The sequence below is a fragment of the Alligator sinensis genome, unplaced genomic scaffold, assembly GCF_000455745.1.
Source record: "Alligator sinensis unplaced genomic scaffold, ASM45574v1 scaffold787_1, whole genome shotgun sequence".
Classification (NCBI taxonomy): Eukaryota; Metazoa; Chordata; order Crocodylia; family Alligatoridae; genus Alligator; species Alligator sinensis.
This window is the reverse complement of record NW_005841911.1, coordinates 2,512,072-2,532,288: the sequence shown is the minus strand read 5'-3', so window position 1 is coordinate 2,532,288 and position 20,217 is coordinate 2,512,072. Positions and strand designations below refer to the sequence as shown.

The following is a 20,217-nucleotide window of genomic DNA, read 5'->3' as shown; positions in this document are numbered from 1 at the left end:
CTTAGGTTTAAACTCTTTCCTCTAGAGGAAAAAGTGTTACAACTTAGCAAATGTGTGTGGGAAAGATAATGGAGTTCTAATCACTACATTAAATAGCACGTTATTAGTGAGAAGGTAAGCAAAATGTATTTTCAATAACTGACTTTCTAATGCATATTCAGATGCCAAATATAAATGTAAATTTACTTTCTGTATTAGTTACTTACAATCAAAGGAGTTATTGTACCTTATGGTGTCTGGGAGTACTTTTCTAACACTGCTATTTACTGAAAAAAAATTAGAAGTCAAGATTTTAAAGCATTTTAATTGGCTTATTTAAACAGATGTTTTGTTTTCATTTTTTTAAACTACTTGGTTGCATAGTTGAGGCTACCAGACCTCTATACAATGAACCTTTTTTTTGTTTATTCTTCTTCAAGGACAAGTGTTGAATAGAGTATAAACTTAAGTGCCTGAAGATAGTAACCAAAGTGAATCAAGCATGAGCTGTAATCATCTTTCATTTAAAGATTCCCAGTCCTGTGCTGGGTGCCGGACTTCAGGGAAAACCATAATGAAAACTGAGCAACTTGAAAACAGACTAAGTATTTATGATTTTATGAAAATACAGGACACTTTTATGGTAAGCATCTCTTCTAATTAAAATGTTAACTGAAAGGGTTTTGCATTTTTTATAAAAGAAGCATGGAGGTATTTTCACTGATGCTTGCATCACTGCATGGTACTAACAAAAGTGTGTGTGCATTTCTGTGCCCGGAGAAGAAAATCCAGGAGGGGAGAATTCTTTTAGCTGAATTTGTATCTGAGGTTAGAAATTTCAGGCAGGTGAAAAAGCAATATGGAATAATATATTGCTATCTGGGAAGGAGAAGAAAGAAGTACCTAATAATCTCAATGCCTAAAATAAGGCAACCAAGAAAGGTTTATCAGACCTTGCCAGGGGTATCTTTAAATAACATTCCCATACATATTCAACATGACAACCCCTGCTCTAGGCAAACAATGGGCCATTAAGCTAGCATTATTATTCAAGAGAACATGGTGCTTATCTGTGTAGCCACAAACTCAGACAACTGCTGATCTCAATTAGAGATGGGCTAGAAGTGGGAACACAAACCACCTTGAATCACTGGCAATTTAAGGCAAATTCTGTGTCTTAGATACACATTGTTGGATTAGAAACCAGCTGTCTTGGTTCTGCTCATGTTGATATGTAGGTGCCAGCAGATGGAAGATTATTATTTGATTCTGAATTGATTCATGATTTTTCTTGGGTCAGATACTCATCTAAGTTACATAGTAAAATGGAGATCATGCCTTTTGACTACAATGAACTATTTTTATAGTTATTCTGGATTTATGTCATGTAAATGAAATCAGAATTTAACTTGCTTATTTTACAGTTCCTTTGGAATCCTAAGATCTGTTGTTGGAGTGCATTAGGGGAACATTTCCACTAAAAATAGTGCCACTTTGGTGTAGCTCAGCTGTCTTGAAACTGCTGTGTACTGGTGTACAAGGTGTCTGTCCAGGGCAGATTCTTCTCCCCCGCTAATAGAGGAATTATGATTTTTTTTAAAATGTTGATGTTGTCTTGCACTGCCTGGTGTCATATGCAGCTGCAAGCAAGAGAGCTCACAAACTCCAGTGAAAACATAGAAAAATAGCTGGTCATCCCTGGTATGGCATTTTTGACATGTTGCCAAGAGGCCCATGGCAATAACAAAGGAAGAGTGATACTGAGACTGGGCTGCAAAACCGAAATAGTCCCTTCCATGCAGAGCTCCCAGGTTAATTCCTACATTGAGGGGAAAGAGATGACACAGTGGAAGGAAATGTCCATGTGACTTCTGCCGTTTGGAGATTAAATCCTCATAATTCAGAGATTGTTAAAATCTGACTGAATTCAACCCAGTGAATTGGCCAAATTATCATATTTATTCCGGGAGAATTTGCTGAGAGCTGCCAGGAGTGTTGTGGAATTGTGTATTTCTTGTACTCTGCGCAAATGCCTCATCTTGGTGCCATTAGTGCCCTAGGGAAGAGGAAATTCAACAACAAAGAGACAATATCAATTCTCATTGTAATGCTGTGTGGTTCTTTTCTCACTCACAGTGTTGTTAACCTGAAATACTGGTCAAAGATGGAGACACACCTATGTGAAAGGGGTTTAAGTGAGAGAAGCATCTCTGTAAGAGATGCCAAACAACTTAAGCTGGTTTGAAGAGAGGGCTGGCTAAAACACAAATTCCATTCTGCAAAATACTTTGTGGTTTCAGAATCTGTTTCCTTGTTGAGGTGGAACAAAACTCAACTCTTTCATGATGAGATAGGGGGAAAAATAATTACACCAGAATCATAAATAGCTTAGTAGTAAGGTTGTTTACCTGGGAAATGGCAGATCTAAGTTTAAGTTCCTGCTCTGATCCACTGGTGTAGCTGCTGCTCATCAAAAATACCAGTCTGCACTTGGAAATCCCTCCTGAGGACAAATTAACTGAAAGGGATACATTTCCCCCAAAGTTTTGGTATCCGTGAATCAGCCTTCTCTGCTAAAAAAAAAAATCTCTTTTCTTGAAAAATTCCTGAGCTGCATTACTTGCAAAAGAAACCTCAGTGGCTGTATCTGTATAGGAAACGTACCATTCCCAGCCACGGTGCCCATGGGCATACTACACTGCACTGGGCTGCTGCTTCCTAAGCCAGGTGCACTCTGTGAGGTACTTAGCAGTGCTAAGTAGCCCACCTAAATGACAGCTGCTTAGTCTGTCCATGCTGATACAGTCACATTGCTTCTGGCTTAGGAAGCAGCCTCCTTAGGCAGTGCAGTTACTTGAGGGTCCTGCCACTACAAGCAATATGTTGACTGTGTAGATACAGTTTATGTAAATTAAAAGGTGAAGGGAGTAAGAAAAATCTGAGATGATCCTTACTTCCATTTTATATAATGCTGTGAATAATGAAGGTTTTCAAGCAAGTAATTCCAGCACCACTGGAGTTTATTTTTGGGAGAGCATCCGACTAAGAACTCCACAGGTGATCCAAACTGGCCTTTTTTGAAGATAAATACATTTTGTCCATTGTATTAGATTGTAGAGACAAGATTCCACTTTTTGCACAATGGAAGAGCTTTGTCTTATGAATGATGAGCAATAAAATCAGCTGAAGATAAAGTGAAGATCAACTTGTTGACTTGTCTTTGTCTGCAGATAGTTCTCATGAACACACCAAGTCACGATAAGCACTATTTGGAATGAGCTTGCCCTTGCAGGGGGTGGCACCCAGGAAAAGTTCAGTTGAAGCAACTATTGTAATCATATCCTTTGTTAGACCTGAATTAAACCACAAGCCTGACATGCTGGAAAAGAATCAAAGATCCAAGGCACCATTTTGGTCAGCTCTTCTTTATTGAGGGGTCAAGTATGATGATTGACCTTACAGTTGTGCTTCAACTGCAAAACCCCTGAGCTCAGCAAGACATGCTTGATGGTCTCACTGTACCCTTTCAGTGCTTGCCTAATTGTTTGGTGTCTTCATTTGCTCAGTTACTGATGCACATGCAAAAAGAGACCAATTTAAATATGTGGTATCCATCCATCATTTTCTCTGATATAGAATATAGATTGCACATACACAGCAAGGCAGAGACAGACAGGAATCTGGCAGTAATATATGAACTGTCCGGAGAGCGTTTACTTAGTGTTTGCAACACAAAACGGTCATTTTAACTCCACAGGCTATAAAGTGGTCTCTGAGTGCAGCTCTTGCTTTTACAGCAAACAGCACCTGGGGCCTTTGGGTCTGTGCTCAGAGCAGATGGACAGAACCACATTTGGAAACCCTTTTGATTGCTGCCATGCTGTGCTAGGCAATAGCCTTAGCCCAGGGGCATAATTTTTAGTGCCGGCTTCATATTTGTTTCCACATTGTTCTGGTCCTGTGGCCATTGAGGCTGTTTAAAATGGATGGACTTCATTTTATGCAAGGTACACCTGCAAACTACAATTTATTTTCATAGCAGCAGTCATTGGACTTCCTTTTGTGTGTGTTCAGCCTATGAGCTTCAATTTCTAGTCCTCTCCAGACTACCAGTCACTGTCCTTTGAGCCTGTACTTAGGAACAAGTGAAATAGTGCCTCACTTAAAATGCTTAAAGCGCATAGACTTTACTATGGCTATGGTCTGTTGGCCACCTACTGGCATTTCTGTTCATCATATCTGTCAATCTGGATCAGTTTTCTGGAATTCAGTTTTCAAAGGATCTCAGTTTTGTGTTTTGACTTTTAAAATCTAAAGCTGTAATTTCAGGACATTCTACAAAGATGCTTTGGAGTTTTCTGGGATTAGTTTTGTGAAACATAGAAGCAAATTTCAATCCAACTACAATTTGTACTTTTATAAATTATGCTTACAAACAAATTAACTCAAATATTATTATATCTGGCTGTACTTATCCACCAAAATAATCCATAAGGAGAAAAGGACGAAAAAGAATACTAAGACTAAGTTTTAGATTTGCTTTTTTCATTTGGGTCATCCAAAATAGGAGACTATCTACAACGTTGTTTTATTGCATGTTTCCAATTTTACATAGCTCAGTATTGTATATTAATTAGCCAACATACAAGCAAGTTTCTACAAAAGAAAATGGAAATTTTGACCTGAGTGGAAACAGGGTCAGACCCTAGGTTTCTGATTCATATGTGCATGCACTGGCATGGAGATAGTAGGCAAGGATTCCCAGAACTTTCCATTACAGGACTTTGTTTTTAGTTGCTTTTAATTAGTCAGACATTGCCCGACTGTGCAGAATGAAATGTGCCAAGCTAGCTTATTTGAAAAGCTTTGACAAAAACAACAGTGCAGTCATTCCTAAGAATGGGATTAAGAAAAAATGCACTGTTTTCCCATGCCATAAAAATTCTCTCTCAGAAAACCCCTCAGGCCTTGAAGAAAGCAAGGGGTTATTACCATTTGTCTAAACATACCGCTTGGACAAACGGTATATGATAGCATTGTCATAATATATATGCACAAAGGGGACAAATTAAGTTTGCACAGCTTACCTTAACACCAGCATTTCTTAGCTTTTGAACGCTTGACTTGGTAAACTTAACAGTATCTTTTCAGTGCCTTTTTTGGGTGTAATATAAATCTGAATCAGTAAACAGTGGACTCTAATGATACCTATTTCTCATTTGGCCTGCAAGGAATGTGGTTGGGAAATTGATTAAACCTCTAATTGCTAAATGCCCTTTTGATTGCCTTTGGTATGCCCTAGCATTACAGTGTAATGCAGTTGGAACTTAAATTATTTTTATATTGATTGTACAATATTGTTGCTTTGCTGAAGTGACCTTTTTGCCACACAGCAATGGGCTATCCAAGTCCCCTAATATTTCAGTCGGGGAAACCAGATATCTTTTGTTGAATTAGATAACAAAAGACATAGAAGAGGAGGACTTTGATTTTGCATGTATTTTATCCTCAAGCTATTAAATTGGAGTTCAGAAATCCTGTGCATAATTTATTTCTAAATGATTTGCCTTTTAATGCCTCTGTTTGATCAGGGCTGCCATTTTAATGATGATCCAACAAAGATGTCCCATTTGACTATGCAACATAGGTCAAAAGAATTAGCTTTACCATTAACAGCCCCTGGAAATGAGAAAATTGCAATGTTGTTTGAAATCCCATAAATAACCAAAAATAGATTTTAAAGTTACCTTGTAAGAAAGTGTGACTATTTCTGAGACAGTGCTCTCTCTTTCTCAGTAAAAACCCAAGGAGTCTGATTGCCCAGGTCAGTGTTAGAGTCCTGGTTTCCAGAGTCAGAGTCCCATACTTAATCCAGCCCTGTAGACTACTGGTCCTTATGGCTAGGGACAGACAATCAAAAAGCCAGAGCCTGAATTGATTCAATCTTTGCAGGTTAGTCTAACCTGCGTAGACTGAACCAATATGAAAGTGAATAGACATTCACTTTTGACTCGGGAAATGCAGGCATATGCCTGCAGTAGCTCAGGCTAGCGCCAGGGGGTGCTAGAGTGCACCCTCAGCTGCGGAGAAGCTATTCTGGTGGGTGGGGGAGAGTGCATGGCCAGCCTCGGCAGTAGCCACAAGTGAACTGGCCAGGGAGACGGTTTAATTCCCCCTTCCCTGCCCCACCCGCATGGATCTGAGTAGGGTTTGCCTGGCACTCCTTGCTCACTGCTGCAGGGGTGGGGGCATGGCCAGACACCGGCTGGCATGGCCTCCTGAGGCAAAGGGAGCAGGGAGAGGGTTTATTCCTCCCTCTGTCCCTGGGGGACCGCAGCTGGGGTCTGTCCCCAAATGCCACCTCCACTGATTGCTCCCTGCCCCCTTTGCTAGATGCTGGAGGGAGGGGGAAATAAACACCCACTCTGCTACCCTTGCCTAAGGGGGGCCATTCTGGCTGGCCTCTAGCCGCACTCCCACCCCTGCTGCTGGAGTGGCGAGCGGGGAGGGACTCTGACGGGGCAGCAGTCCCTGTAGTGGTGTCCCTGGGATTGCGCAGGGTGAGCAGCAGCACTAGGGCTCAGAGGGGTGGCCATAGCCCTCCAAGCCTCCCCAGCACACCACCACTGCTTGCCCTGCACAGAGTGCAGCAGCTGTGCCTGCCACGTTCCCATCCGCAGTGCAGGCCCCCCCGGCGCCAGGAAATGACTTGTGCTCCTAGGACACCACCACAGGGGCTGCTGCCCCATCAGGATCCTTCCCCCCTTGCCGCTCCAGTGGCAGGGGTTAGGGTGTGGCCAGAGGCCAGCCAGCATGGCCCCCTTAGGTGCAGGGGCCAGGGAGGGGGTTTATTTCCCCTCTCCCTCTGGCATCTGGTGAAGGGGGCAGAGAAGGGGCTTATTTCACCACTCGCCACACACAGGGAGTGATCAGTGGAGGTGGTGGTCAGGGCTAGCAGACCCTGACTGCACTCCCTTGGGGCAGAGGGGGTGGAATGAGGAATAACCCCCTTCCCTGCACCCTTTGTCTCAGGGGGCCATGCCAGCTGGTGTCTGGTCACATCCACACCCCTGCCACTGCAGCAGCAAGGAGGAGTGCAAGGCAGACCCCAGCTCAGGTTTGCACCAGTGGGACAGGGAGGGGGGAATTAACCCCCCTGGCCAGTTTACTTGAGGCTACTGCCAGGCTGGCCATGCCAATTTGAGGTAAACCCAGTTGAATGTAGTATCAGACTTAACTGATTGAGGTCAAACCAGTTTATGGAACTTCTGCCCCAGACCCCTTCCTGTTTAAGTGACTGGCCAGGCAGACCCCAGCTGGAGTCCACCCTCGATTCCCCATGGATGCCGGATAAAAAAGCTTTGCTGTACATCCCCAGGATTCCCAGTGGACACACTCAGCCTCTGCTGAATTTTGTACCTTCAGTGCATAACTGCATCACTTTTGTTATTACCAGTGCTGAGAGCATTGGTAAGGACCTTGTGGCATACCTACTATAGTCACTCCTTCCTTTGCTGTGTAGATGTGTACTCTTTGTGTCCCATCTGAATACTCTTACTCAACAAATAGAATGGAAAAAGAAAGAGTCCGTTCTTTCGGGAGTGGGGGGAGGGGAGATAAAAATTACAGAGTTGTAGACATTTTGCAGAGTTTAGAGAAACTTCACATCTCATTTTTCATAAATTATTTTTCATCCAGTTTTCTACTGAAAACTTGTTGGATATGGTTGTCTACACAGCTTTAGTAAATTAAATCTATCAGTAAGCATGGCAGTAACAGTTTGGATTAAAAAAAATATGGCTCTGTTCTGAGAAAGCTTGTGAGGTTTTGGTTTTGTAAACTTTTTTTCTTTTATAGGGGAAATGCCCATTTTCCAATGAGAACACTATTGGAAAAGCCCATTTTCCAATGAGAATCCCAACTAACTCCCCAGTTATTCAGCCTGACTCTGATCCTATTGAAGTGAGAATGAGAATACTGACTTATTAAAAATCCCACCCTCGTGCAAATATGTAATGTTCAGATGAAGACAAACATTATTGTTGCTTCTTTAAATAAAGTTAGAACCCAAACACTTTGATATAAAAATATTAAAGTCGCTGCTGATGATCACTTAATGCAAGTGTTTCCCATTCCCTGTTCCCATTCCCTACTCCCTATTCTGTAAGCAACTCGGAAATCCATTCTTGACAGTGGCAGCAAATCAGTGTAGTACCACAGGATTTTGTTCCTTTTTTAAAATTGTCATGTGAAGTCAAATCAAATACCATCATGTGTGACACAATTGGAAATGACTCTTGTAGATTGCCAACTAGCATTTTTTGACCTGGCAGGCTGTTAGAATTTATAACTGATAGTAGCATTAAAATGTAATTGCTGGGACGGATAGGAAAACTGCAGTGCAGGACATACATATGCATTTAATACAGTTCTTTATGAACATGAGTTAGTTATATATTTTTGTATTAAATGCATATGTATGATCTGCCCTGCAGTTCTCGGCACCTGTGCTGTAAAATCTATGCTCGTGGTCCTTCTCCACAGTATAAAAAAAAGACATCTCTACCAAAGAGTGAATCAGTCACCATGTCTAGCAATTCCTTAGCCACATTCCTAGCTGCTGGAAAGCCTGGCAGAGAAGAAGAGTTATTTTGTGATTAAGGTGCCAACCTGGGGTGCACAAGTTATGCAGATCTGTTCTCAGTTTGCTACAGAACACCTGTGTGACTTTGGACAACGTGACTCAGTTCTCTGTTCTTGAGATGGATATTCCCTTCCTTTCACATCCCACCACTAATCAAACTGCTCACCAGATGCTTCTCAATGGAAAAAGCCTGAAAACCAAAACCAACCAAACAAACCCCCACCCTTAGCCTAGAAAGTACACATATCTTAAGGGCCTGGGTTTTACAAGCCCCTTCTTAACAACAGAGTTGAATGCTGGTATTTACACACTGAAGACTGGGAAAGCAACCAGACTTGACAACAGTGGCGATGCGTAGGGGGTGCACTGGGGTGCACGTGCACCCCTTGAGAGTGCCGGTGCACCCCCTGACCAGCCACATTCACTGCTTAGGTGATGGGTGGGGGGACAGGCAGGAGAGCCGGTGTGCCCCTCTGCAAATGCTGGCTGATCACTGCAGCTGCTTCCAGAAGTGGCTGCAGTCATTCCCAGAAGCAGCCACAGCGATCGGCTATTGTGGGATTGGCCATCATGGGATCAGCTGCAGGGTCCCCCTGGGCAGTGAGATTGGCTGCTAGGGGACCGCCCCCCCCCGGAGCGAAAACAGCCATTGGGGGACCTCCCCCCAGTTGGCAGGACTGGTCACAGGGGGGGCATGTGCCCCCCTGACTAAGGTGGCACCAGTCGCCCATGCTAGACAACATACTTACTGAACAAATCAAGCAATTTGGACTCCAGACTTGAGAATGGCTTCTCTGTCTATATAACTCATGCATAGGCAGTCAAAAAATTGCAAAGATATGCTGACATGCTTAGGTAGTGGCATTGCTAAAGCCAGGCAAAGATCCATCTGGCCCAAAGAGCTTCAGACCTATCTCTCTGCTATGCCACACATACAAATTGTATGAACAATGGATACTGAATCAGCTTGCCCCATATGTAGATAAACACCTATTCCACAAAGAGGGTAGCTTTTGCCCTGGAAAATCAACAATGAGCCAGCTGCTCAATCTAACTCAGCATATGGAAGAAGTTTTTGAAAGAGTTCAAATCACTGGAGCTGTGTTCGTTAACCTAATAGCCGCCTACAATAGTTAACCACTGATGACACCTTCACAAGTCCCTAAACATAAGAAAAGATCTACATCTTAGAGAGCTGTTATGAACCTTGTCCGTAAACAGATGTTTTTTGTCAAACTGGATGGGAAGCGAAGCAGATGGAGGCAACAGGTTAATGGCCTCCCCCAAGGAGTATACTTGCACTGCTGTTAAATAACATTCATATGAATGAACAACCAATTGATTTGGAAACAGAACATTTAATCTCTGCAGATGACTTATGCATAACAGCCCCAAACGCTAATTTTGACCATGTTGAAAAAATCCGTAAGTGAGGCACTAATTGGCTTAACCTCATATTGCATTGAAAACCAATTATGTCCCAACCCAGTGAAAACACAAGTATGTACATTCCATCTGAAAAACCATGTGGCCTCTGCCATCTCAGCATTACATAGTCTGGGACCCCAATCTTCCACTCTCCAAACCCAGTTTACCTTGGAGTCACACTTAATTGAACCCTCTTATACAAAGAGCACATCATGAAGACAAAAGCAAAGGTGAGCACCTGTAACAACACTTTATATAATTGGGAGCTAGCCCTTCAACCGTCTGAACACTGCTCTGGCTCTCAGCTTCTCCTCTTCTGAGTATGCAGGCCCTGTATGAGAGAGATCCGTACATACCAAGCGCCTCGACCCCATTCTGAATGATAACTGCCAATGCATCACAGGATGTCTGAAGTCTGCCAAGCTGAACAGTGTGTATCTGTTGGCTGGCACAGCTCCGCCTGACATCAAAAGAGCAGTGGCCAGCAAGATAGAATGATTGAGACGAATTGAAGATAATACACCTGCTGTATGACCATCCCACAGCACACAAGTGTCTGAAGTCACACAGGACCCAACCTCTTGATGCCACACCCAAGGAGACATGACTACAAATGTGGAAAAAGTGAAAGAGTGGCTGAATAAAATACCTGACAGCAAAAATGGACATTTTAGCAGCTGAGTCCTTGCCACCAGGGGCACAGAGCCTTAGACTGTGCAATACCTGCTGCAATGTTTGCTGCTTGAAGGCACATGCACAATGAAAGGTCTTGCAAAATACAATAAATGAGCACAAGCAAGTGTTACAAAATAGTCAAATATGGTACAGAGACACAAGAAAAAGAAGACCTGATGGTTATGTCTCCCCATGATGGCAAAATGACCAGTCAAAGCGCCAAGAAAATAAGCCCTGTCTACTTACTCCTGTGCCTAGGCCAATCCCAGAAATGCAGTGAGGGAACTCTCCAGAAATGCCCCTAGGCTACGGGACTTGTGATAATGCTTTCAGTGTGGTCAAGACTGGCAGGTTGGGGTCCCTTCAGGGCGTCCTAAACTCCTTATTTCCAGGGCTTGCACAGAAGAAGAGCAGGTGGTCTTTTTTCCTTGGAAGTGTGACTTGTATACTCTGCTGCTGTGACCCTGGCAAACCATATATCTCTTTATACTGCGAGTTCTTAAGTGCAGAGAATTAAATGCATTTGAAAATGAGGAGTTACAATTAGAAAAAACCCATGGCCAAATCTTTTGAGGAGAGAGTCAACATAGCCATATGGGCTATGTTGTCAGAAGTCATCAATGATGCAAACAGGGTGGAGACAGGTGCAAACCTACATGAAATGTACACATGAAGCATGGAAATCCCGTGCTGTGCCTCTAATAGCTCCAGCACAGAGCATGCAGCTCAAGGGAGGATACTAAGGGACTTCAAACCACGTTTGTTCAACCCTGAACCTGCTGCACTTGAGGGATAGGCCATAGGGCAACAGTCCCTAGGGTTCTGTCTAATCTACAGCAGCCTCCCCAAGCTGCCCTATGAGTAGAGACTTACCGAATTTACAGTGGAAGCAGAGTGAGCTCCTTTAATCTTGCATATTCCTTCGTGTGCACGTTGCCCCTTGTTCCCCTTCCCCCTCACTGCTGATTAGCAGAGGACCCCGCTGCTCCCTCCTGATCAACAGGGAAGCTAAAACTGTGGTTTTAAACATGGCACCATTTTTCCCTCCCTGCCAATCAGCAGCAAACAGGAGGGCCATCTGGGGCCCCTCAGCCAATCAGTGGTGGGAGGCAAAAATGGTGCCATATTTAAAACCTTGGTTTTCAGCTCCCCATTGATCAAGAGCAAGCTGCAAGCAGGGCCCCTCCACCAATCGGGGGGGAGGAGGGGGGAACCTGCAAGATTAAAGGAGCTACAGCGTACCTCACTTCCTCCACGAATTCAGTAGGTCCCTATTAAAGCTGTGTGAAATTTTGCCAGCTGTTTCATTTTGACGCTGTTTCAACTCATTTCAAGCTCAAAATAGTGAAATTGAAATGAAATGAAGGGCTTTGAAACAGCCTCAAAATGAAACGAGGGCAGTCAAAACATGTTTCGAGTGTAAAACTGAACTGGGCTTGCCTGCAGGGAAACAGAAGTGAGGGGAAGAGGGAGGAAGGACTGCTCTCATAGTCAAGGCTGGCCAGCGACTGTGATCCTTCCCTGAGGTCTCTTCCAATCCCAGTGCTCTGCGGGAGGGATGGCAAACACAGTGTCACTTATGTCACGAGTTTTGCTTGTCAGCAGCCTGAGGTGTAGTTTCCCAGAAACCCCTGCACCTATCTCCTGGAAACCTGGCAGGCTTCCTGGCCTCAGCAGGGGCCACCATGCCGGGTGTTTTCACCCTGCTGCGCCTTAATACACACACAGTCACACGTCACAAGTTTTGTTCTGAAAAGTTTGAGGTGCAGTTTCCCAGAAAACCCTGCACCTAACTCCTTGAAACTTGGCAGGATTAGTGGCCTCTATAAGAGCTACTGTCCCTGCAGTTTTCACCCCCCTGTGCCTTCACACTTCCAAGTGACATGAATTTTGTTTTTAAAAATTTGAGGTGCAGTTTCCCAGAAACCCCTGCACCTGTCTCCTTAAAACTTGGCAGGCTTCATGCCCTCAGAAGGGGCTACCATCCCTGCTGTGTTCATCCAAATCTGCCAAACAATGACAAAGGTATAGGCAATTTCATGCTTCCCAATGATAGCCTATGGGCAAAACGTCGAAACAGCGAAACAGTTTTGACGAGACGAAACAGAACAGCGGTTTTGAAACTAAATGAAACTTGAAACAAAACACTGTCCCATCGAAATGGAAGTCAAAATGAAACGGTGCTGTTTCGCACGGCCCTAGTCCCTATCTATGAGTCACAAAACTGTCTGAAATATTGCAGTTCTTCACCCCGCTGCTTCACTCTTGTCATGTCCAAACTGCTGCCAGCCTTGCCTGAAGCCTCACAGCTGTCTTCCACAGCGCCTGCTCCGTGGGAATTCTCTTGCAGCTGGCACTGGGACCTTTTGGGTTTCTTTACAGTGCTTGAGGCTTTTATGCGCAACAAAGAAGCTAGAAGCATATCTGGGAACTTACCTGCACAAGATTTGTGTGCCTATAGCATCTATGAGGCTTGACTCCTGCTTCTGAGCTTCAGGTTCTTTTCACTAATAAAGGCCTCTTGACCAAAATGTTATTCTCTGCAATTGAGTCTCATCGCTCTTTTTCTCTAAAAATTCATATTCTTCAAGAATAAGATATGAGCTCTCACTAGTTATGAAAAATAATGTATTTGTGGTCTCTGTGTCTCAACTGTTAATTGCAAAGTATATAGAAACTTACTATTCTTATTCATAGTATGGTAGCACCCAAAGGTGCTATTTGCAATTATAGCCCTCGTGTGGTAGTTCCTGTTCAAATATATGTTGTAGCAACCTTCCAATATAAATAATAAGATAGAGGGCAAAAGGCAAAGTGGCTTGCCCAGAGTCATTGGCCAAGCCACGTTCTTCAGTCCCCGTCCTATCCACCGGACTATGCTGTCTATTAATAAGCCAACCTGCCTTCTAAGAAAAAGAAATACACAGTTTGACTCCAATCACACTGCAAAGACTGCATTAGCTTGGAGCCTGACACAGAAAACTAACCCAAAATATTATATATTTAAAACTTTAATGTGAAACAAACCACTGATGTGAAAAGTGGGAGGAAAAAAAAACCCCCAAACCTTCCCTCAAGCTGCAGTCTAATCACACACTCTGCCTCTCCACAATCTCTTCTAGCATACCATGTTCACTGGGAAGTGAAAAGAGTGGGGGAGTAAGATAAACTGATGTGTCTGTGTTGGAACAACATATCTAATCTTCTGCTTGAGAGGCTGTTCACAGTAGCTGGCAGTGATTCCTCTGTTCGTATTTATTAAAAAAATATTTTGTAGTAGACCTGAGTTAACTAGAGAAGCACAGAATCAGAAGACAGGCAAAGGGAAGAAGGTAGCAGTAATAGAGGGAATACAGGAGACTCATTTTAGCTGCAAACAACCTTTCCTAATTAAGGCCCCAATTCTGGGACCATCTTGAAGTATGCCTAACTTTCCTCACATGACTACTCGTATGCTTACAATTAATCATGTCCCTCTGCTGCAGAACTAGGATCTAGGAGTCAGCCCATTAAAATGAACCAGATTTGAAGTAAGACACTCTTTTTCAAAACCGGTTTCTAATACTTCTTAAATAAATGATGCATGGGGCCAAATATCTGTTAATATTGTTTCTCTCTCAATTGAGCGATTAAATGTTTAAGTACACTGCAGGGGTGGCTATATTTGGAGTGTCCCAGGCTAAAAGAAGGGCAATGTTTTTCCTCCCATCCTGTTTTAACTTTGCAATTACTTGACACCAAATGGTTGAAATGCTAAACATATCCCAGAAGATAACTGTCTCATTTACATAGCAATATTGATGCTAAAAACAGCCTGGTGGGAAAATGTTAAATTAGCTCTTGTATTAGTATTGCATTAGCATGTAAATGTATGATGCTGGAGATGTGATCGCTCCAGGGACTCAGAGTGAAATATGGAGCGTTTCACCTGAAAGCCTCTGAAATCCATTGTCCTCAAGCTCATAGTTTGCACTGTGCAGGTTGTTAGGTATCCCATTAAGATTCCCCAGAGCCCAGCTCGAGTGAGTGACTGTCTATCCCACAGACATCACTATCACTATCACTATCAGTAGTTTGACACTCTTCATAAGACCAAGTTTTGGGTGCGAGTCATCAACAAATCCCAATTAGGGTTGAGTGAAATTTGTTTGATAATTATACTGTAAACTGAAAAATACAGTTTTTGGTCAAGTGAAAATTTGTGAATGTGTGCTGAATTTGGGGACGGTCTGGAGGCAAAAATGTGGGAAAAAAATCTGAAAAATCCAAACACTTGATTCAACATATTTAAATGAAACCTTTCATCTCTTTGTGTCAAAACAATGTTACATTGCTTCTAAACAATGTTACAAAACATTTAGAAAAGTAGCTTGAGCTCATTTTAAAAAAATTATTAAAAACTCAACAACAGAAAAGATATTTTGGGTAGAATAAAACATTTCATTGAAGGCAAATTCAAAGTTTCATTTTGTGCATGTCATTTCACTTCACTGAAAATGTATGTAGAGTTAGCCATTGCCCCAAAATATCAATTATTCTCATACCTCTGCTCCTTTAGACTTTACTCTGAATTGTGGGTTCTTCATTTCTTAAAAAATAAGGCCAAAGGCACTTTAAAAACTAGAGATCCCTGTTTTCATAAAAAAAGAATGACATTATAGTTACAGTTCAAACACTACAAATTTGCAATTTAGGATATTGTTTCATTAATGTGGAACATGGAATAATGAAAGAGATCAAATGAAATACTAATGGGAGGTAAATATGAAAATTAATTAAGCCTGATTTTGCCACAGAGTTATCATGGAATTACACTTAATTTTTTTCAGTCTTTCATCTCTTTATTTAATATAAAAAACTAAAGTGTCAGCACTTGCTAGCTTTTTTTGGTAACTAATTTGCAACAGCAAATCTGCACTGAATTAATAGCTTCAGTCTTTTTTATCATCTGAGCACACTTAATTTGTTGGTAAGAGAAAATTTAAGGAATCAGTAAAAATATGAAGATTGGGATGAACAGCTCAGGAGATAAGTAATAAGACAGATGTTTCTAGCCAAAGTTAACACATCAGTTCTAGCCCAGCAACCAAAAATCAGCTTTTGACAACTCTTTGATCGGCTGTCCAAAACTGGGTTTATGATCTTGGGTGTTCACAGCTGAAAACACCTCAACTTTATAACTGCTACTAATTATCACATTTTTTGGTTATCATATTCAGGTGACTGGGTCATGGAAAATGTAATGTCACCTCACTCCTCTAGAACTTTATTCACACACTACTTTATTTTGTCCTCTGTTCTTGCGGAGAGCGTGCGGTGGTCCTGGGAACCATGAGATTCATTATTACAGACTGAATGTACTGGTAGACGCTACCAGTGAGATTAGGTTTGCCCTTTGGGAAAACCATACGTACATCTATTAGCAGGAGCTACAAATGCAATATTGTTGTCTCACTACGTGTCCTTTTAGAAGTCTCCAGGATTGAATGGGACAGCGGTCATGACTAGAGAAATGTTCACAGAGCAAATGGCTGCAGCAGTCGGACACAGTACTAAGGAAGAATTTGGTGAGCTGTTTGATAAAGTAGATTTGACTCGAAGTGGTTTCATTGACTGGGACAAAATGACCTCATTCATGCTGCTAAGCTTTTATGAGAAAGATGAGCGAATGAATTCAACAGTCATTCCACAGTGGAAGAACCTCCGACTTCTTTCACCTGACCACAAAGATACTATACAAAACATTACTTATTTGAAAGGCTCCAGCTGTTACCTGACTGCGAGTAGGAATGGTTTGCTGGGAGTCTGGGGAGAGAACTTAAAGCTCCAGAGAACTCTGCAGATTACTACAGAAGATGTCAAGTTGAAAGACCTGTGGGTGACAACAGTGGTTTTACTGGCAAATGTAAGCAAGGTATGAAGACTTCTCTTTTACTTGAATAATATGCTGAACTGATACCACTGAATTTCTCTCATATATGTGTAATCCTTCTGCCAAGTGATTAACTGAGCTTTTCTGTTTTATCATTTCAATTAGTTTTATTTTGATTCATGATATTAACATATAAAATTATATGTTACATCTTCTAGTGTTTTGACATTATCAAAACAAAGTATTTCAACATCAGAACAAAACAATTCATCATCTGAAACAAGTATCTTTCAACAGAAGCAGAAACTTAGGAGTGGAAGGAACACCTCGATTCACAGCCTCCTGATCTGCTTAGGTTGGTTGCATGTGAGAGATGTCTGGGCTTCAGAGTTTTGCTGGTCACAAGTTGGGGTCAGGAAGATTTTTTTTCCACTCCCCTTAAATGCATTATATACCTCTTTTTCAGTTTCACCGCCTTTCTCTGAAATACCTGACAATGACTGCAGAAAGAAATGGGAAAGTGGTTGATCAGCACATTTGGGGTAGGAAGGAATTTTCCCCTGCCATAGTTCAAATTGGCAAGGACCTTTGGGTTTTCTATCCTTCTTTTGTGTTGTGAGGCATGGTCCAACTCCTAGGGTCATTTGATCATATTTTACTTTGCAGATTTTACATTGGTGACACTCTTGTCTCTCTTTCTTTCTGGGACAGGTTTTAGGTTCTTGTTTCACTGCATGCTTTATGTCTGCAGTGTGCAAGAAGGACCAGAATGGATTTTCTTGAGGATGCTTTTGGAGAAAAGGCTACCCAAGAATACAGGGGACAATACTCGATGGGAGGTCCCTTTCAGTCTTTTGCAGTAAATCAGGTCACATAACATAATCATTTTAACAACCTGACCAAGCTCCATATTAAACCTAATTTTTCCTCCCCCTCTGACTGGCCTTATCGGGAAGGCTATTCCAGAACCGTACTGCTTTAAAAGTTAGACATCTTGTAATTTCCAGCCTAAATATACTTATGGGCAGTTTATATCTACTTGTTCTTGTGCCAGTGTTCTCTTTTAGATAAATGGCTCTTCTCTCTCTTTGGGTTTTAACCCCTCCACATATAAAGAGCAATTATATTCCCTCTTAGCCATTGTTTTCATAAGTTAGCTAACCCAAGTTCATTTAGACTCCTTTTGCAAGCTAGACTCACCATTCTACTCATCATCCTAGTAGCTCTTCTTTGCACTTGTTCCATTTTGAAGTCTCCTTTCTTTAAAATGGGTGACCAGAATTGGATGCATTATTCCAGATGAAGAATCCCTTCTTCCGGTGCATTGTACAACCATATCAATGCTTTCTTGACTAGAAATAGAATACTACCACCCGTAGAATTGCAGAAGTGTTCAATTAATTTTAAAATGATTTCAGTAGTTCCATATCAAAATCTTTATGGACTTTTCATTCTACGGGAAAATTCACATCCTCCCATCCCCCAACGTTTTCCATAGAAAGAAAATGTAATTTTCGAGCCTGATCCTTGAGGGCAGAGTTCTGTCTACTTGGACATATACTTTTTGCTACAAAGTATTTTAACTCATATTAACTAGTTTTAACTAATTTTAAGTAGAGATGGACAGATCACATTCAGTAAATTAAAATGATTTCCTTGAAGACTGTGGCCTTCTTTTCTGTCAATACATTGTCAGAACACATCATGCTTGTCTCCCATTTAAATGTTATTTAAAAGGAAACAATGCACCGGGTTATTTTGACAAATAAACCTTGTTCCTACGTTCCCTTGCCTGCGGGTCACTGTGACTATTTGACATAAAAAAATGTAAGCTGTTTTGACTGGAAACAGGTTGTGTAGTGGGGTACAGTCCTTGTTGATGCTGCTTTTAGTGAGTGCAGAGGCATGTATAACTAGAATACATCATTTTACTTAGAGGCAGTTTCTACTCTGAACATTTTCCAGGAGGTTTTTCCTACCTGATAGGAAAAGAATAACATCCAGTGTCAGGATTTCATCATCTTAATGCTTGAGATTATAAATATGAAACTTGCTCTTGGCGTGAACATTCCTTCCAGCAGATTTGATTACTAGAATATAAAAAGAAAAGCTACAAGGTGTGGCCCCCCCCCCCCCGCTCCACCTCCACTGTCATTCTTGTTTATTTTATAATGTTTGCCTGGCTATAAAGATGACCAATTCACAAAATCAAGTCCTCTCTCAAGCCTAGCAGCTACCATGGTAAAGGTACAGCAGGTTTTGTTGCCAACAATGCACTAGGGCAGGGGTCAGCAACCCCCAGCACATGTGCCGAGAATGGCATGCAAGGACATTTTGCTTGGCAGACCACTGCCAGCTCGGGCTCTAAGCAGCTGCTGCCAGCCATGGAGCCCAGGCTGCTCCCAGCAGGTGGCTGGGAGGCTGCAAGCCCTGCCGCAAGCAGACTGGGCTCCGTGGGCCGGCTGCAGCCGGGAGGCTGCAAATAGCTGCTCTGGGCTCCAGCATGTCGGCACTCCGGCACCTTCCAAGGTAGACGTTGTGGGGGTTTTTCGGCACTCCGGCCAAAAAATGTTACCTACCCCTGCACTAGGGAGTGGTGTAGCTAGCATCACATCCAGTCACCTTTGAGGAATCCATTTTACAGCCCTTGGTAGGAGCCCAGAGCAGTGTTTGACCTCATGGCTCCAAAGCTGCAATTAGGGACCTTAGCCACTCTGCCCAGGTCACAAAAATTTATGTATAGTCTTTTATAATACAGGATTTTTTAAAGTGCTAATCTAGTTACTTTCTAATTCTTCCCTTCTTCTAGATAGCTGTTGCCTTCACAAGCAAAGAGATCTGCTTCTATGATCTGAATTCTAAGCAAGGATTCTCTTGTCAGTACAGGCTATGTGGCCTGCAGGGAACTGTACTGTGTATGGACTATTGGTACAATCCTCATGATGGAAATGAAGCCATTTTAACATTTGGTGATATCTCTGGACAGGTAAGTATAATGACTGAAGAGCTAGCACAAAGGATTCTCTATTTCTCCACACATGGGTCTCTCAAGCTGTGGAATCAAATCATAGTGTTATCAAGTTAGAGGTAGTTATTGAGTTTTCACCTTTTTCTTTTTCTTTCTGAGTTGTAGAAATTGACAATGAAAGTCTGATAAAATCAGAAAGCAGTCTAATTTTTAATGTGTCAAACTGAATGGCAGTATAGAGAAAAAAAATCACAGTGGAATAGATTATACAAATGCAAAGGCAAATGAAAATAAATAGCTATACTCTAAAATTTTAGAGAAGACAGATGGATAAGATTTCTCAGGTCATTTAGCCCATCCTTTTGCCAGTGTAGAATTATTTTCTCCAAGATATATAGTTTTGTGTTGTTCAGCAATGTGGCTTTTGCCCTTCTTTGAAATGAGTCCACAGTCTCACTATTAGGGTTTCCTGATTTTCAGAATGAATTTTCCCAAATGCATCCTATTACCCAGAGCCTCTATAAGCCTTATTTCACCTTAACTAGTTATTTTCCACCCTATAAATTTACTTCCTTCAGATTCATGAGGGTCTGGCAGCTGCCCCTCTCCCTGCCATCTTCCTTGTTCTACCCTCCACTTCTGCTCCCTCTT

General features: G+C 42.1%; 1 protein-coding gene across 1 annotated transcript in view; it reads left to right on the top strand.

The window, feature by feature from the left end:
• WDR49 (WD repeat domain 49) overlaps positions 1–20,217 on the top strand; it is a 68,939-nt gene continuing 48,722 nt past the window's right edge. Inside the window, exons 1-4 of the mRNA XM_014517484.2 lie at positions 1–114; positions 420–622; positions 16,197–16,640; positions 19,408–19,584. Of these exons, the coding sequence (XP_014372970.1) occupies positions 482–622; positions 16,197–16,640; positions 19,408–19,584 (762 nt within the window). The 5' untranslated portion in view covers positions 1–114; positions 420–481. The remainder of the gene's footprint in view (positions 115–419; positions 623–16,196; positions 16,641–19,407; positions 19,585–20,217) is intronic.